At 45.1% G+C, this 17,500-nt stretch overlaps 1 protein-coding gene across 1 annotated transcript in view; it reads right to left on the minus strand.

The window, feature by feature from the left end:
* LOC123510804 (neuron navigator 3-like) overlaps positions 1-17,500 on the minus strand; it is a 700,801-nt gene that overhangs the window by 84,153 nt on the left and 599,148 nt on the right. Inside the window, 1 exon segment of the mRNA XM_045266186.1 lies at positions 5,166-5,295. Within this exon segment, the coding sequence (XP_045122121.1) occupies positions 5,166-5,295 (130 nt within the window).

The following is a 17,500-nucleotide window of genomic DNA, read 5'->3' on the forward strand; positions in this document are numbered from 1 at the left end:
GCTAGTGTCGTGGAAGGAAGCGCTACCACCACCGCCACACAGCATGCAATCACGGCTCACCCACCAGCGCGCATCACTAACCCCGCCACCCAGCATCGCCACTAGCATCGCCCCTCCAGCGCCACTCTCCTAAAGGTTTGCGTGGCGGACGGGGCCGGCGGCAGCGCACATCCGCTGCTCACGGCGACACTCACGCCTGGGATTCAGGCATCACGCGTCACCAGGCAGGGAAAGTGAAGACGATAATCGGACAGTGGGCTAATGAGGCACACCGGGCAGGGCTGAGGCGGACCAGCTCCATGTAAGGAGCTCCATTGACCGCAACACTGTTATCATGGATTTAACGCAGCGCCGCATCACCTCTAGACAGCGACGCAATACCAGGGAAGAAGAAAATGTAATTCGAGACATCCCTGAGACAATCTCAAGAGCTGAGCGTACAAGACCGGAGCGAAAAAAGGAACCGGGAAAATGTAGAGCCAGCACCCTCGCCTCCCTGCCTCCCTCGCGACGCGTTGCTCGCCGGCCGCTGGGGTGCGGGAGGCGTTTTCTGTGACCCGGGGCGCGCTGCAGGGGTGACTCATCTGGGAGTTGTCGGAGCGGATAATAAACAGGGTGTGGAACGACTAGCTCCCACACCACCGCCATCACCACAGCTGTCTGGGGCGCCGTGCATTATGGGCATGGCAGGGCGTGGGGTGCGCACTGCTCTGCCACTGACGGGAAAAGCAGCAGCAGGGAAACATTATCCTTCCGTCACGGGCCAATGGGCAGCCGGAATGTGTGAGGACGTATCACTAATTTTTTTTATCTTTCTTTTTTGTGTGTGAGAGAGGAGAGGATGGACTAATGAGTATATTGCTCGACGCGCAGGGTCACAGTGGCCTTGGGCGAGTGAGGACGTGCGCCACACACACACACACACACACACACACACACACACACACACACACACACACACATTCCTCAGGCGCCTTGGAAATCGTACACACTGACGCCACGCATCCCGCCCCGACCTGCAACGCTCATGGGTATTACAGAGCGCCCGGGGCGAGGGCGTGCGGGGCCAGTGCCTGAGCCGCCCCGTACCACAGTCCCGCCCCGCCCAGGACTAGTGGTGGCGATGTGCACAACCGCCGCTGTCCGCTGCATCCTACCACCTGTTGCCGCGGCGGCCTGGTCACCTCACTTTTGACAGCGCTCCAAGGGCCGCCATGAATCCACCTGTTACTTCCCTCTCTCTCTCTCTCTCACAATGCCTTCCTTCATGAGCCGGGACCCGCACCGCCCTCCTGTCGTGGCCGCAGCGTTTCAATTACCAATAACTAAAATGTACCTGTACCTCTCTCTCTCTCGTCCCAGGGATAATGGCCGTGGCTCTCCCCGCCGCAAGCACATCACTCCGGCGTCGCCACGACCTCCTGCCTTTCTTCACTTTCCTCTGCCACAACTTCAGTCTTTCAAAATATCGCCTCAATTTGCTCGTCTGGCACTCGAGCGTGTTATGACTTCAGTGTGTTTCATAATCCTGCCCCGATTTCCCCTTCTGATCGTCAGTGAATCTCTTAACCCGAGGCTGTGTTGTATTACTATTTTCTACTTTTCCTATCCTCCTGTTCTGTGCTATATCTTCGTATCTTTTTTATTACTCTCTACTTCACTCGCTTCTCAGGAATGTTAGTCTCATACAGTTATAAAACAGACCCACTGTTGCTCCTTTATATCTCTCCTGGGTGTCTCTACGACGTGTCTCGTTTCATATCTTTCTAATTCTTGCCTCACGTCTCCTGCTCCGTCTGCAAACGACCCTTTTTACATGTTTTCCCTCCACCTTTCATCTGTCAGTTTCCCCTCCCTTAGTTATCCCCCACTTGCTCTTTTTCTTCTTCCTTTCCCTCCCTTGCCTCGTATTAGTTTGCTATTAATTGGAGGAGTGGAGCAGGAACCCGTGCAGCGAGGGTGGGAGTTTCACTGTAGTCAGCACATGTTGCCTTCCTTCCTGCACATCTTGATTTCTATTTGCTGGTACACTCCCCTTAACCGATCTTTTTTCCTCCTTCCCTCGTTCTTTCTCTCAAACATTCCCTCGGCGGTAACATCTCCCTTTATGATTATTTCCCCTTTATGAGTCTTTCTCCTCCATCTCCTCTTCTATTATTAAGTTATTGATGTATATTCTTTACCTTACAAAGTTTATTTAAATTTTCTCGCTCACTCCCTCCCTTGAAACACACTAGACTACAGTGCCTCTTGTAAACCACAACCTTCGCCCTTCACAAGTCGTCTCCCCTATAACTCACCCTCATTCACCCCTTTGTAAACCCTCATTCCTCCCTTTGTACACACTGGTCCCTGCCCTAGACTGACACGGCGTCCTCCACCCCGCCAGGTATGATAATCCCCCTCAGGACGCCATAAAAAGCGAGGTGAGACGCGTTTCCACAAGGGCGTCTAATCGGAGCTTTGCAAAACGTCTTCCGAACCATTTACGGAGCGAAGCAACTGGCAGGAGCGTCGACCTTGTAATAACATATCTTGAAACTAACAAAACGGTAACAACAACAAACCTAAAAGGGAAAACAACGAGAACAAGAACGATAAGGATGGCAAGACGCATTTAAGCAAACAGGGTATTTTTTCTTGACTGATGCGATTGTATGAAGACAGAACCACTGAACAACACTTAAAGGTTTAATAGAGGAACGACATGTATCAGGGAAACAAAATATCTTTACCCTACTATACTAATGAAGTGACGAAGGAAACAAAGGGACCATTTAGTATCATATTCTTGGAAGAGGAAAAATATATAAAAGGAGACAGAGACAGATAAACGAAGGACTTATAGAGAGGAGATAAGGAATCCTCGATTGACTTAACCACTGAAAGGACAGAGAGAGAAGAGAATGACCCAAAATAAATTTACACAACAAATTATCAAACAAGAAGGAAGAGACAAGCAACACACACAAATATGGAAAGGTCATTGAGCATCCTTCCTTGACCACACCAATGAAGAGAGAGAGAGAGAGAGAGAGAGAGAGAGAGAGAGAGAGAGAGAGAGAGAGAGAGAGAGAGAGAGAGAGAGAGAGAGAGAGAGAGAGAGAGAGAGAGAGAGAGAGAGAGAGAGAGAGAGAGAGAGAGAGAGAGAGAGAGAGAGAGAGAGAGAGAGAGAGAGAGAGAGAGAGAGAGAGAGAGAGAGAGAGAGAGAGAGAGAGAGACCTACACGTGTGGCATATGGATGGAAAAGTAACTCCATTAAGAGGCCAAACCACACCTGCAAAACCAAACCTGACCACACCAGCTCCAACGTCACTCCTCTCGGGGTTACCAAACCTGAGGCCGTGGTACATGTGGAGTTGTGACCTGTGACCTCGTGACCTCACCTGCTGCTCCTGCTACGCCAGTGATACACTCCATACGTGTCTTGATGATGATACATTGGCTTAACGTGACCTATAAGTCGTGTGTGTGTGTGTGTGTGTGTGTGTGTGTGTGTGTGTGTGTGTGTGTGTGTGTGTGTGTGTGTGTGTTTAAATACTGGTTTCTACTGCTTCTTCTATACTTATTCATCTCTCTTAGTTGACGTTCTTTAGTTCTCTCTCTCACGTCTCTGATTTAGCTTCGTTCGTCTCCTCTAGTTGCATGGTTCAAAGTAAGTCAATCTCTTTTTCTGTTTTAATTTTCCAGCGTCATATTTGGTCTATTAGTATCGCTATTCATATTTCCAGCACTGTATCTATATCCAGCATCACGATTCTAGTTTCCAGCACCACGATCCTTCCAGTTATCAATATAAAACTTTACTTTCAACATAACTAATATTTTTCTTTCTGACTTCTATTCCCACTACTGTAATTTCAAACATAGTATCACGATTCAATTTTGCTCAACCTCTCCAGTCCTTTTACTGCTAAACTTTCAGTACTACTTTTCTCTATTTCTATTGCTATTTTCCTCTCTCCTTGGCGTCACCTGTTTATGGTTAATATTCAGAATTGCTTTGTTCTCTCACCATGACAATTTGCCAAGACCACAGCGGTGATTAGCCGGGTTTTCAAAAGGGTTTCACCTGTTCATAATGTAGAAATCTTGTCACTCTGCCTCTAAGACCGTAAAAACAAATAAAAAAACTCGTGTAAATTTAAATAAAGCTTTGAAATGGTAGAGGTAGTGTACAGAAGTGTTGAGAATATTAGCCTTTCTCTCACGTATCCCACGAAGGAGTCCAGAAGATAATTAATGAAGCAGGTGTGGCTGAGGGTGAGTGCATGCAGAACACAGGTGAGAGTGGGAGGAACTATTACAAGAAAGGAGAGAATGAGAGGGATAATGAGATGAATTTAATCTGCTACTTCAAGAGGAGAGGAGTTAGAGGGGGGAGAGGAAGGAGGTCTGAGGAGGAGAGAGGGAGGTGGTCTGAGGAGGAGAGAGAGTGGAGGAGAGAGAGGAAAGGCCACGACACACCAACCCACTCCTTTCCATCCCCCCCCTCCCTGCCTTCCCTCCCTCCCGCATGCTGTCTCTCCCTCCCACCCACCCACCCACACTCTTCAACACCAACACAACCTCCACTTACTCCCTCGCTCGCCATGATTCTCACCACACACACACACACACACACACACACACACACACACACACACACGCGGGAGGACGATGACTGAGCAACATAACAAACTAACAAACAAACAAAAAAAAACTAGAATTGCAAAACACTTAAATAGGTTGAAGAAACATCTTCATACATGAGAGAGAGAGAGAGAGAGAGAGAGAGAGAGAGAGAGAGAGAGAGAGAGAGAGAGAGAGAGAGAGAAGGATGTCAGGGTGAGAATGAACGGGAGAGGACCACAGGGAAAGGAGGACAGCACGGTAGGGTGACGAGGAAGAGGATGGAGTTAGGTTGAGGGTAGCAGGGTACGAGAGGAGAAATTGCGGGACGAGTGAGAGAGAGAGAGAGAGAGAGAGAGAGAGAGAGAGAGAGAGAGAGAGAGAGAGAGAGAGAGAGAGAGAGAGAGCAGGATGACGCAGGGCAAAGGGTGACAGTGCAAGGCGAGGACAGGAGAGCAAGGATGGAAAAACAAGGAAGGCAGAGATGAAAATTGAGAGATTAAAGAAAGTGAGCGAGTGGGTGAATAAGTGAGTGAGAGGAACGCTGTACTTACTTGCTGTGTTTCTCATTGAGCGATGCCCGGCCGCTGTGGCTCCTGGGCTGCGGGATGAAGGAACTACTGCCGTTGGCCGGGGAGGTGGACCGACTGCTGCTGGCCGATGCTGCACTCTTCAGCTGGGAACCTGAACACACAGAAAACGGATGGTTAGTCAAAGAGAACGATATCATTTCAACGGGGACTTATCTATTACTAATGACATAATAGCATATCGTATTTCTTCACTTCCTCAAATGTTCGTGGATGGTGGAGAGTTGTCTGATTAAAGTGTCGCAAAGAAAACGTATGCTTGTGAGCTTACACTAAAATATTAATAAGGTATTTTGAATATTTTTTTATTTATTAACCTGGGAAACCATTATAATTGTGAGGCATGATGATAATGTGTGTGTGTGTGTGTGTGTGTGTGTGTGTGTGTGTGTGTGTGTGTGTGTGTGATGGGCGGGGCAGGGGACGGGTATGTGGGCGGCAAAAGGTATGAAGGGAAATGCAAATGTGTGAGTAAGGATGGGCGTGACTCCGCTAAAGGGACGGGGAGGAGGAAAAGACCAGCGTGGGTATGGGCGGCGATGCGTGTGGGCGAGTCTGTCTTCGCTTGTATTTGGCGAGAGAATGAAGAGGGCGTGGTTGGGGTGGCTGGCTATCACGCGGGACAATTTGGGCGTGATATTGGTGCTTTGGGCTAGATATACGATCATTTGGAGGGGTTTCCTTTCTCCCATCAGCTGTCTCTCTCTCTCTCATCTCACTCATCTCACTCGCCTCTCACAAACACCTTCAGATAAGAGTATAGGATTAAAAAATATAAAATAGGATAACATTTTTGGTCCTTTTATGGAGCGAGGGATAGGACAGCACATCAACAGGATTCTCTAATGGAAGGAGGGGGTCGCCGCTCCCTCTTACCCTCACGCCTTTACACCAAAGCTACTCTAACCCAGGCGGGGAAGCGACACTAAACCCACACATTCTAATTAAAACTGACCCATAAAACCACTTCATTGACCAACAAGGGAAGGACGGAAATGGAACATTACGGCTTCAACACCACCACCACCACCACCACCACCTCCTCCAGCTGGCAACGACTCTGCAATTCAACATGGAGGAAACTAAATATCACATTGACCTTTGTCTCTCTAAAGATCGTTTCCCCGCACTGCCATTTCAGCGCCACAACGACCACTTTGGGATTAGCGTCTCCAGGGGGAAACTAAAGGAAACTGCTGCATTTTTCCCTCCTGCATGGAAACTGAAGGGCGCGCGAGAGAGAGAGAGAGAGAGAGAGAGAGAGAGAGAGAGAGAGAGAGAGAGAGAGAGAGAGAGAGAGAGAGAGAGTTGGGAACACACACACACACAGTATAAACGCCTGTATCTTGCTCAATTAAATTATTCACGACACTGCAAGACTGACAAGGAATCCAACACGACCTTCCCTCCTCTACGACACTCACGACTTCTCCTTTGTTAGTAGTAATAGTAGTAGTAGTATTGGTAAGTAATAGTCGAGTGGTTTAAAGTTACCTACATGTCACCATGATACCCAGGTTCTAGGTAGTTACACCAAAGATGAACTTGGGTGGTGATATGGGCCCTAATCCGGGTACCACTGTTAATAAAATTGCCTGCACAACTAACGGGTGGAAGCTGAGCGCACTCTTCAAGTATATCTACAGGCACCACCGTAGACCATAAAATAAAAAAAATTAGAAAGAAGCTTGCTTGAATAATATATTAACAATGCAATAATTAAACACTAAACTGCAGAAAAGAAAACACGAGACCAATTCTATTAAAGTCTCACTCCACGCTAGGTGAAATAAAAGGCAAAGACTATTGACATCACCTATCCACAACATGAACCCAATGTTTCGACTATCCACTCAACTTTCAATCAATCAAGTTCCGTTTTCCTTCTCACCTGCAGAAGCTTAAACATGAGACACAACACAAAGCACGACCACTCTTCAGGAAGCTTCACTGAGGGACTGCTGCCTAACGACGAAGGAAGGAGGGTGTTGTGAAGGATGGCGGTGACTCAGAAGCCTCAGGGCGTGACACTACTGACGAGGACGAGGATTACTGAAGGAGGGGGACAGCAGGGAAGGCGAGAGTGGTGGGGTGGGGTAACTGCTATTTAATCATTGCATTAGTGAGTTGGCGAGTTATACAGTGACGTAAAATCAGAATATTTTTATAAAGAATATGTACGTTTTCGTGATTTTTATTTAGTATTATCACTCTTCGCCGCCTCGAAATAGTACCAAGTTAATTTGTTCTTTTGGTAAACTCATCTTAACAGTAGGAAGTCAGTTTGTTCCTATTTTAAGAATCTAATACTGAAAAAGAAAAAAAGCTGAAAAAAAAATTATATTGCTGACACGCGTAAACTTATAAGGTCACTGTACAGTAAAGCTATAAAGAGGTTTCCGACGAGAAGCAACAGTGAAGAGTAAAGTTAAAATAAATTTGATCCTAAGGTATTTTTGCAGTGAGACTAAAAGGAAAAAGTGAAAAAAATACTTGTCTTAAACTCTGAAGGTTCCTCGCCGGTAGCCAAGGCACGTAAGGATGACAGCAAGAATTTTTATAGATGCTTCGAGTCTCTTGGCTTTACTTTCTTCGGTTTATGAATCTTATGGTCACTTATTCGTCTTTGCTTCTTAAATAGTGCTTTAGCAGTTTCATTTTCTTTTTTGCGGTATGCGAAGAGATGAGGAGGTGGAGGAAGAGGAGGGGGGGAAGAGGAGGAGGAGGTGGAAGAAGGTGGAGGAAGGAGGTTTTTAGCAGTTTCATTTTTTTTTTGCGGTATGAGAAGAGATGAGGATGAGGAGGAAGAGGAGGTATGCGAAGAGATGAGGAGGAAGAGGAGGTGGAGGAGGAAGAGGAGGAAGAGGAGGTATGCGAAGAGATGAGGAGGAAGAGGAGGAAAGTGAAGAAACGAGTGAGACGATGTAATAAAAAAAAAAAATGATGACTAGGATGCTGATGACACTACCACCATCACCCACACCACCACCCGCACCACCACCACATCAAACAAATACCCACTCACTTTACACAACACACAGCGTCACACACACTCACGCATTGAAAAGTGGTGACCTCCCGTGCGGCTGTAGACCTCACAAGCACTGGGCGTCACTAGGTAGCGGCAGGTACGACTCAGGTGTTAAGGAGGAAGAGGAGGAGGAGGAAGTCTATTTGTCATGGCGTTGATGCTGTACAGTCTAAACAGCTCCAGTGTGTGATGGCGCTGCAGGAACCATAATTAATCTTGGTGCCGCCATAACGAACGAGAGAGAGAGAGAGAGAGAGAGAGAGAGAGAGAAATGTTGCGTTTTGTCTCCAGAAATGTTTAAGAGGAGAAGGAGTAAATGCGTTTTGTCTCCAGAAATGTTTAGGAGGAGAAGGAGGAGTAAATGCGTTTTGTCTCCAGAAATGTTTAGGAGAAGGAGGAGTAAATGCGTTTTGTCTCCAGAAATGTTTAAGAGGAGGAGTAAATGCGTTTTGTCTCCAGAAATGTTTAAGAGGAGGAGTAAATGCGTTTTGTCTCCAGAAATGTTTAAGAGGAGGAGTAAATGCGTTTTGTCTCCAGAAATGTTTAAGAGGAGGAGTAAATGCGTTTTGTCTCCAGAAATGTTTAAGAGGAGGAGTAAATGCGTTTTGTCTCCAGAAATGTTTAAGAGGAGGAGTAAATGCGTTTTGTCTCCAGAAATGTTTAAGAGGAGGAGTAAATGCGTTTTGTCTCCAGAAATGTTTAAGAGGAGGAGTAAATGCGTTTTGTCTCCAGAAATGTTTAAGAGGAGGAGTAAATGCGTTTTGTCTCCAGAAATGTTTAAGAGGAGGAGGAGTAAATGCGTTTTGTCTCCAGAAATGTTTAGGAGAAGGAGGAGTAAATGCGTTTTGTCTTCAGAAATGTTTAGGAGAAGGAGGAGTAAATGCGTTTTGTCTCCAGAAATGTTTAGGAGAAGGAGGAGTAAATGCGTTTTGTCTCCAGAAGTGTTTAGGAGAAGGAGGAGTAAATGCGTTTTGTCTCCAGAAATGTTTAGGAGAAGGAGGAGTAAATGCGTTTTGTCTCCAGAAATGTTGAGGAAATGTTTAGGATGAGGAGTAAATGTGGTGGTTCGTCTCCTGAAGAAATGTTCAGGAGGAGGAGATCAGCCAGGTCACTTCTTCCTTCCCCTCCTGTATATCACCATGACAAATTTATATCGTGTCTCACCTCTCACCTCTCCCTCTTCCTCACTATCTCCCCTCCCTTTTGGTGCCTTCCTATTAGCTCCCTTCACCTGCTTTTCCCTCTACCTCTGTCACGCCTTTCCTTCCCTCCTCTACCTACCTTCTCCGTTATCTCCACGCCACTACTTCCCTTCCTCCCTTCACCTCCATTCAAAACAGTTACAATTTTTTCCCACTTCCTCTTCCTTCCTCCCATCTATCTCCCTCCCTTCCCCTCTCCTCCCATACCCTTCCTCAACCACCCTCCCTTCCCCTCTCCTCCCATACCCTTCTCTCACCACCACCCTATTAGAAGAACCAAAAGAGTGACATAGCAAGGTACACGTACCTCTCCCCCTTAATTCCGACATGGTAGAGTGCTGTGTGTAATCTAAAATGAGGATCGAAGCCCTATGGAAAGGACCTCAGAGGGATTCCAACACCACTAAAGAGATTCTGGTGATGTCGGAACCTTTTGTCCATACCATTGAACGAAGAGGAGGAAGAGGAAAACCAGGTTGAACGAAAAAACTAAACTAAAAACCATCACAAAAACCAACAAGTCGCCAAGTAAAAGGGATCCAAGAGTCTTTAGATGCAAGTATAGAGTGCCGGATCCCTCAATTGTGCTGACACTACAGGAAACGGTTCAGTGGTCAACCGCCGCCTGATAAATCGACACAACTCGAAGCTCAATTGTCACCAGCAATGTGCACTAGGAGGAAAAAAAAAAAAGAGAAAAGGAAATAATGAACAAAGGAATGAAATATAGGACAACAAAGGAATGGAAAGTGGAGAGGAAATAGGATAGCGGAGGAAAAAGACGAAAGGAAGGCATAATGAGATACTAAGAGCGGAGACTAGTTAAAGAGGGAATGAAGGAGGGAAGGAAGATATGGGCGGGAGGAGAGAAAGAGGAAAAGAATGAGGCTTGTGGTGAGGAAACGAGTGGGAGGACCTGCTGTTACGTTCACCAGTTAAATAGGCACTTAGGAAGCTATTTCATAACCCAATAACAGGTATAACACACAGGTATAACACAGGTATAACAGATATAACACAGATATAACCCCAAAGAACCCAACTGCACAATACCTAACAATAATACTAATCTTATATGGAGGCAATGTGGAAAAAAACAGGACGAGGGGAAGTGAAGCTTATGATGTATCGCAGTGGTGAAGTGCTGGGTGATGTGGATCCCACGGTATTCCAAGAGGCGTTGTGTTCACTGGTTGAGGCCTTGACCTCGACTGACTTCCAAAGATCATGAAGCTCGCTCAACACTTTCGCTTGAGTCGAATGGGGCCGCGTGAATCCTACTTCGGGACAGGAGCAGGGCTTCATGAGACGGTGACGTGGAGGGGAGGTGGAGAGGTGGCGAACGAGGTAGCAAGCGGAGGAGGTGATGGTAATGGAGTATGTTACGGGCGGGTCGTAACACTGCTAACTCCCTAGGTAATCATTTAGTCCACCAGGTAACGTGATGGTAATTAGGTAAGGTAAGGGAGAGGGGAAGGTAACACTTGTGGTCATTTATAAAGGAAAGTCAGTGGCGAAAGTGTTCCTACCTCTTAAGATAACAAATAAATAGATAAGTAGATAGACAGACTAGGAAGTTAACAAGTCAGTCTATCATTGAAAAAAAAAATAAAGCAAGGTAAATATGGAGTAAAAAGTGAAGCAAAGATATGATGAACAAATAAGAGAAAAGGGAAATAAGAAGGAAGAGAAAGAACATAAACGATAGAATGAAAGAATAAAGAATTAGGAAAAGAAAATGCATAAAGATAAACACACACACACACACACACACACAGAGAGAGAGAGAGAGAGAGAGAGAGAGAGAGAGAGAGAGAGAGAGAGAGAGAGAGAGAGAGAGAGAGAGAGAACAAAAAGGGCAGTAAAAAAATAAGCAACAAGTTAATGAAAGGATCAGAGGAAAGGAAAGGAATCAAGATAAACAAACGCACCTGAAACAACACAACACAGCACGCAGGTGAGGAAAAACAAACACAACAGGTGGACAAACAAGGGAGGCAGGTGCGGCGTGGAAAACAAGTGACCACCACCACCACCACCACCACCACCAATACACCTGCCCAGAGCATTTTTGGCGAGGCACCTGTTGCTACCACCACACAAAGCTACCTGCCACTGAAGCTACTAAAAATATAAACTACTATACATTTCAGCGGTGGACAAACGGTGTTTTTTGCAGATATCTCCTAAACGAATCGTTGGATGAGTATGATATTTCAACACACTACCTTGAACATCCGTTCGTAATTTATGGTTAACATACCACAGTGCTATATGTGTTATGTGAGGAGTTTACTGAGTGATATTACGCCTAATCCAGTCATCATATCAAAGGTGTTAGACAGAATCGAACGAGTGTGGGATACTCGTCTAACCCCTCCACCACCACCACCACCACCCTGAAGAACACCCAGACCACTCCTTCTCTACCCCAGTATCGCATGACCCTCTTCCCGCTTCCTCTTCACCCCTATTCACACCATCAGCCTTCCACCTTCGATTTTTTTTCCCTATTGTAATTACATATGTATAGGTATAATAGTTACATATGCCAGTATGTACATACACATTAATGATATTATTTAATACAATTGCTGGAATATGTGGACATGAAAACCAGAGTGGGTCAAACGACCGTGAAAGCAATAGCTAATTCCGCTGTTAATGGCCGTATAGCTGGATAATAAGCAACGTATCTAACAACAAAATAATATTATATATAAACTGGACCACTTTTTATGATCAATAGGTAGACAGTACGCAATAAAAGTATCAACTTTTCCTAACAGTAGAAGGTCCAGGTCACAGGTAACTGTGTTATTTTTCACGAGTAAACTCCTCACATAACACATATAGCACTGTGGTATGTTAACCATAAATTACGAACGGATGTTCAAGGTAGTGTGTTGAAATATCATACTCATCCAACGATTCGTTTAGGAGATATCTGCAAAAAACACCGTTTGTCCACCGCTGAAATGTATAGTAAACACTTCTACTCAACGTTATGGAAGAACAAACTACAATCTTTCACTAGAGACTAAATTAAGCCTGTATTCTGAAACGCTTTGCCCTCTCACCATCACTGCTTTCCAAAGACTCCATTTGAAGGTACTCGTGTTTTTTTAAGGGCATTTTTATGGTTCTGGTGATAGACTGGCAAGATTTCTAATTTATCAAAAGGAGGAAATGTCTTGAAAAACCGTCTAGTTGTCCCTGTGGTCTTGGAAAACTGTCGTAGTGAGAAGGGAAGGCGTTTCTGAATACGGGTGTAAATATTTTAACGTAAGCAGTGTAAGATAGTAAAGACGAAAGCTTTCCCAAGGCATTCCCTACCGCTTCATCATCCCTCTCCCAGCCTCCTCCAGCACCTCTTATCATCGCCACTCTCCCTACCTTCCCTCCAGCACCTCCCCTCCCTCCCTCCCTACTTTCCTCTTTCCTCATCGCCTTACGCCTGACGCAGTTCGGGGAATAATTTTCAGCTTTCCCTCCCTCCCTAAGAGACCAGTTTATGAACACCTGCGAGAAGGAGGAGGAGGAGGAGGAGGAGGAGGAGGAGGAGGAGGAAAAGGAAAAAAAAATGATGATGAGGAGGAGAAGGAAAATGGGAAAAAGGAAGAGGAGGAGAAGGAGGAGAAAGATGATGAGTGGGAGGGAAACTATAATGAGGAGAGAGAAACAGGAAAAATGAGAAAAGAGGACTTAAAGGAAGTGTCTGAGAGAGAGAGAGAGAGAGAGAGAGAGAGAGAGAGAGAGAGAGAGAGAGAGAGAATTTGATATTGGTACACATGATAAAACTACGTAGTTGTTGGTTGTTTTTTGTCCTTGTCACATTAATCAAACCACACACACACACACACACACACACACACACACACACACACACACACACACACACACACACACACACACACGACTACCACTATCATTACTACTACTACTACTATTACTACTACTACTACTACTACTACTACTGCTACTACTACTACTACTACTACTATTATCAGTTGCCAGTAAACAAAACAGTGCGCCCTTAAAGGTAAAGAAAACGGGACCTGAGTATCTATCGTGCTGACCAAACATCTATTTCCCGGAAGACATGACTGAAAAATATGACGCTTTCATGATGTAGCGACTCCCCTTCCCTTCTTCCCCTTCCATTCCCCCTTCCTCTTTCCTCTTTCCGTCACGCTTCCTCCTTCCTCTCCCTTCTATCTCATCATTCCCCCTCTTGTTTTTCTTCCCGCTCTTATGTCTTCACGTCCTCCCCTTGGCTTCCTCGTGTTCTCTTCCACAGTTGCTCGTCTTCTGGTTCCTCTTCCAGCCTCTTCCCGTCAGTCAGTCAGTGAGGAACAATTGTAGTAGTCAGTCATTCGGTGCCTTGATAAGCATGCAGTGGCCGTCAGTCGTCAGCACTTAGGTCAGCCAGCTCTCCTACAAGTCAGCCAGTTATTCAGTCAGTTAGTTGTGTCGCTCGTACTTCATTTAGTTCTTGGTCTGCAGTCAACCACTCTTAGCCCTTCATTTAGCCAGTCACCAAGTAGCCAGCCCCTGACAGCTTTCCATAGCATTTTCATAGTCCTTCTTAAGCCAGCCACTCCCAGCCTTTCCCTAGCCCTTCCTCTACAGCTAGCCTTACCCTGCTCGTCAGTTAATTGGTGGTATAGTTGTGACCATCTTCTATTCAGTTCAGTCAATCAGCAAGATAGAATACTTATTTGAGGTAAAATGAGGTAAGTAATCAGTGGTGTGAAGACAACTAGGAGTTAAACTATCAGCTTGTTACTTTAAAGGTAACAAGGCCAGAAACTATCGGGATACTTTGGAACTATCTTCTTTCTTATTGATGGTTATCTGCCTTGAGCTTCCTGAAGTGGGTAAACTTTTTAGATGGACGATTCATTAATTTAGTAATTCGGGGCTTACATAAGTAAAGACATCTTTATTCTGTAAATAAAGAAACAGTAAAGGTAAACTACAAAAAACTACAATTTTTACCCTACGTACCATGACGCGTTTCCATATTCATTCTGCATAGTATTTGATGATTCATTCTGCATACTATTTGATGATTTAAGTATACAGCTTCGGTAATTTATGTGCGGGAATGAAATAGTTAAGACTAAGGCCATTAATCTTTTGATCTCCATAGACTCTTCCTATAAATAAAATGGTCCAATCGTACAAAAAATCTCAAGGTAAAAATGTGTCCCAGTACTGAAGGGATTAAAAACTTGTGGAATACTTTTTTTTCACACACATTATACATAGAAGCCTAAACTTTAACAGTCCTTCTTGAATAAGTTAGCCAAGATTCACTCATCTCATATTCAGACACGCGCAACGGGGAAACTTTTTACCCACAAACGTTAGAATGTTTATCTTTACTCTTTATTTTTTTTCCCTTTCTGCTTACTTTTCTATTTTTCTTTCTTGTCAGTCTGACCTCGCCACACACTCCATCATCTGCTGTGCTCGATCTTATCACTGCTGAGATATCAATGCAGTCATCTCTCTTCTGTTAACCTGACTTCAAAGGCGACCGTCTCTCTCTCTCTCTCTCTCTCTCTCTCTCTCTCTCTCTCTCTCTCTCTCTGTGTGTGTGTGTGTTTGTTTATTTCCTTGTTCAATGTTTATTCGGTATAATTCTTTACATTTTCACTTTGTCTAACCCCCCACCTCTCTCTCTCTCTCTCTCTCTCTGAAGCTTTCACTACAAGCTATCTGAACCGAACAATTGGAAAGGAACGACCACCACCACCACCACGCCTGCCGAAGGGAAACAAGCGCAGGGTAATGGCGGGGTGGCTGACACGACGTAGGTGGCAATTACACGCATCCATCGCCAGCAGGAGAGAATGTTTCATATTTTTCACCGCCAGGAGCGAGAAGCCGTGTCCGTGAAAAGCTGTAGTTCATGTCTTGGGGTGTGTGTTTGTGTGTGCGTGTGTGTGTGGGGCGGGTGGCTTTCAATCAAACCCCTTTATCATTTTCTACGTTACTTTCCCTCCTGCAGCAGCGTTACTGGCAGATCGTGAGGCGCCCTTGGCTTTCATCGTCACCATCACCTTTCTCTAATAACACGGTGGCGGTGGGACGTGTCTTTGTTTCTCCCTTATTTTATCTTCTGACTTCATGTTTTTAAAGGGCATGTGAGTGTGTGTGTGAGTGAGTGTGTGTGGGGTAAGTGATGAAGAGGAGGAAAGTTATGGGGAGTACAGGATGGAGAGAGGGAGAGGAGGAAAGGAATGCTACTGTGCGATGTGATAAATTGTTCTGGTAAGTTTGGGTATGGATGAAGTTTGGCGTTTAGAACTTATTGGTAAGAGACAGAATGAAGTTGGAGTATATTATAGTTCTCTCTCTCTCTCTCTCTCTCTCTCTCTCACACACACACACACACACACGTTAACAGGAGCAGTCACCCTCAAGCCTTCTGGAGATAACGAGCTACTGATATGGTTACCTGAGCCAATTAGCGAATGGCCAGGTAACGGGACGCCAGTGAGCACCTCCACTTACCTCCTCGTTAACCTCCCGCCCTCCAAAGCTTACCTGAGATCCACCTGTCAACCCACAACGCGTCAGGTGAAGGCAAGGACAGATAGATGTAGGAGGAGGAGGAGGAGGAGGAGGAGGAGGAGGAGGAGGAGGAGGAGGAGGAGGAGGAGGAGGAGGAGGAGGAGGAGGAGGAGGAGGAGAAGGAGGAGAAGGAAGAGGAATGCACACTATTCATTCACAAAAATCTAAACAAGTATTTTTTTTTCAATTTTTCTCACGATAATTCCTTTTTTCCTTTCTTCGTAATTTTTCCTTCTTTTTCCAAGTGGCTCTCTCTCTCTCTCTCTCTCTCTCTCTCTCTCTCTCTCTCTCTCTCTCTCTCTCTCTCTCTCTCTCTCTCTCTCTCTCTCTCTCTCTCTCTCTCTCTCTCTCTCTCTCTCTCTCTCGTTTCTCTCAATAACATATCAAATTTTCCTCGTGTCTCAATTCCACTAACTTTCCTTTTTCTTTCCTGTATTTGTTTTCCTTTCCAGCCAAGCTTTTCCTTATCTTTTCTCATTGTCTCTTAGTTTAATTGTTTTCTTTCCCATTCTTCTTTTGCAAACTCCTACATTAGTTTCCTCTTTCCTCCTACATTCCTTTTTCTCCTCTTTAGCTTTCTTCTTTTCCACTTTCCTGCCGTGTCATCCCGCTCATCCTCTTCCTCCTTTTCCACTTCTTCCACTAACCTTCCCTCCTGCTCCTCCTTCTCATCCGCCTCCTTCGTGTAATAGCTTCGCGAGACATCATAAGCGGTTGACCTCCTGAGCGGCTGTGGTCTGCCCGCGGCCCTCACCAATGCTACTGACGATGCAAGTACCTGCTCCCTTCTTCCTTTCCCTTCCTCATGCGTCCCCTTGCGCCTTCCCCTCACTTCTATGCCCTTCCCTTTACCTTTCCTTTAATGGTTCTCTTCGTAAGTATTCCTTTTCCGTATATTTCGGTTTCTTTAAGGCGTAAGAACAAAAGTAAAGAAAAGCTACAAGAAGATATCAGACATACACGTGTTAGTCTTTATTTGATTGTAATAATATCAATAATGATTTCTATTTCAAAGATTTCCCCGATTTTATATAATTTTCTGTGTCGTGTCTTATGATTTCGTTCTTCCTGCCTTGAAAATAATAAGGTCAGCAAATCTGTTTCTTATTCTGTAACTTTCCTCTCTCCCTTCCTTCATTCCCAGAGAACTTTTTCCTCTTTGCCTTTTCCATATTCCACGTTTCTCGGTTTACTACAGCCGGTATAAATCGTCCGCCTTCCCTCCGTTTCCTTCCTTCTCTCCTCCTTGACAGCCACATCAGTTATACGTCTTCCTCCTCTTCTTCCATGTTTCTTCTCTTTATTCTTTCGTAAAGCTTTTCCATTTTCTCATATATCATGTTTTTTCCCTGCTTGCAATGGTAATATATCTTCATCTTTTACATATATTCGTTTGTTTCGTTATCTTTTCTCTCTTACTTTTCTTCTCCCTTCAGCATCAGTTTCTTTAATTCCTTCATTCCCATCCTTTATAGTTTTCC

This window comes from Portunus trituberculatus, chromosome 30, assembly GCF_017591435.1.
Source record: "Portunus trituberculatus isolate SZX2019 chromosome 30, ASM1759143v1, whole genome shotgun sequence".
Lineage (NCBI taxonomy): Eukaryota > Metazoa > Arthropoda > Malacostraca > Decapoda > Portunidae > Portunus > Portunus trituberculatus.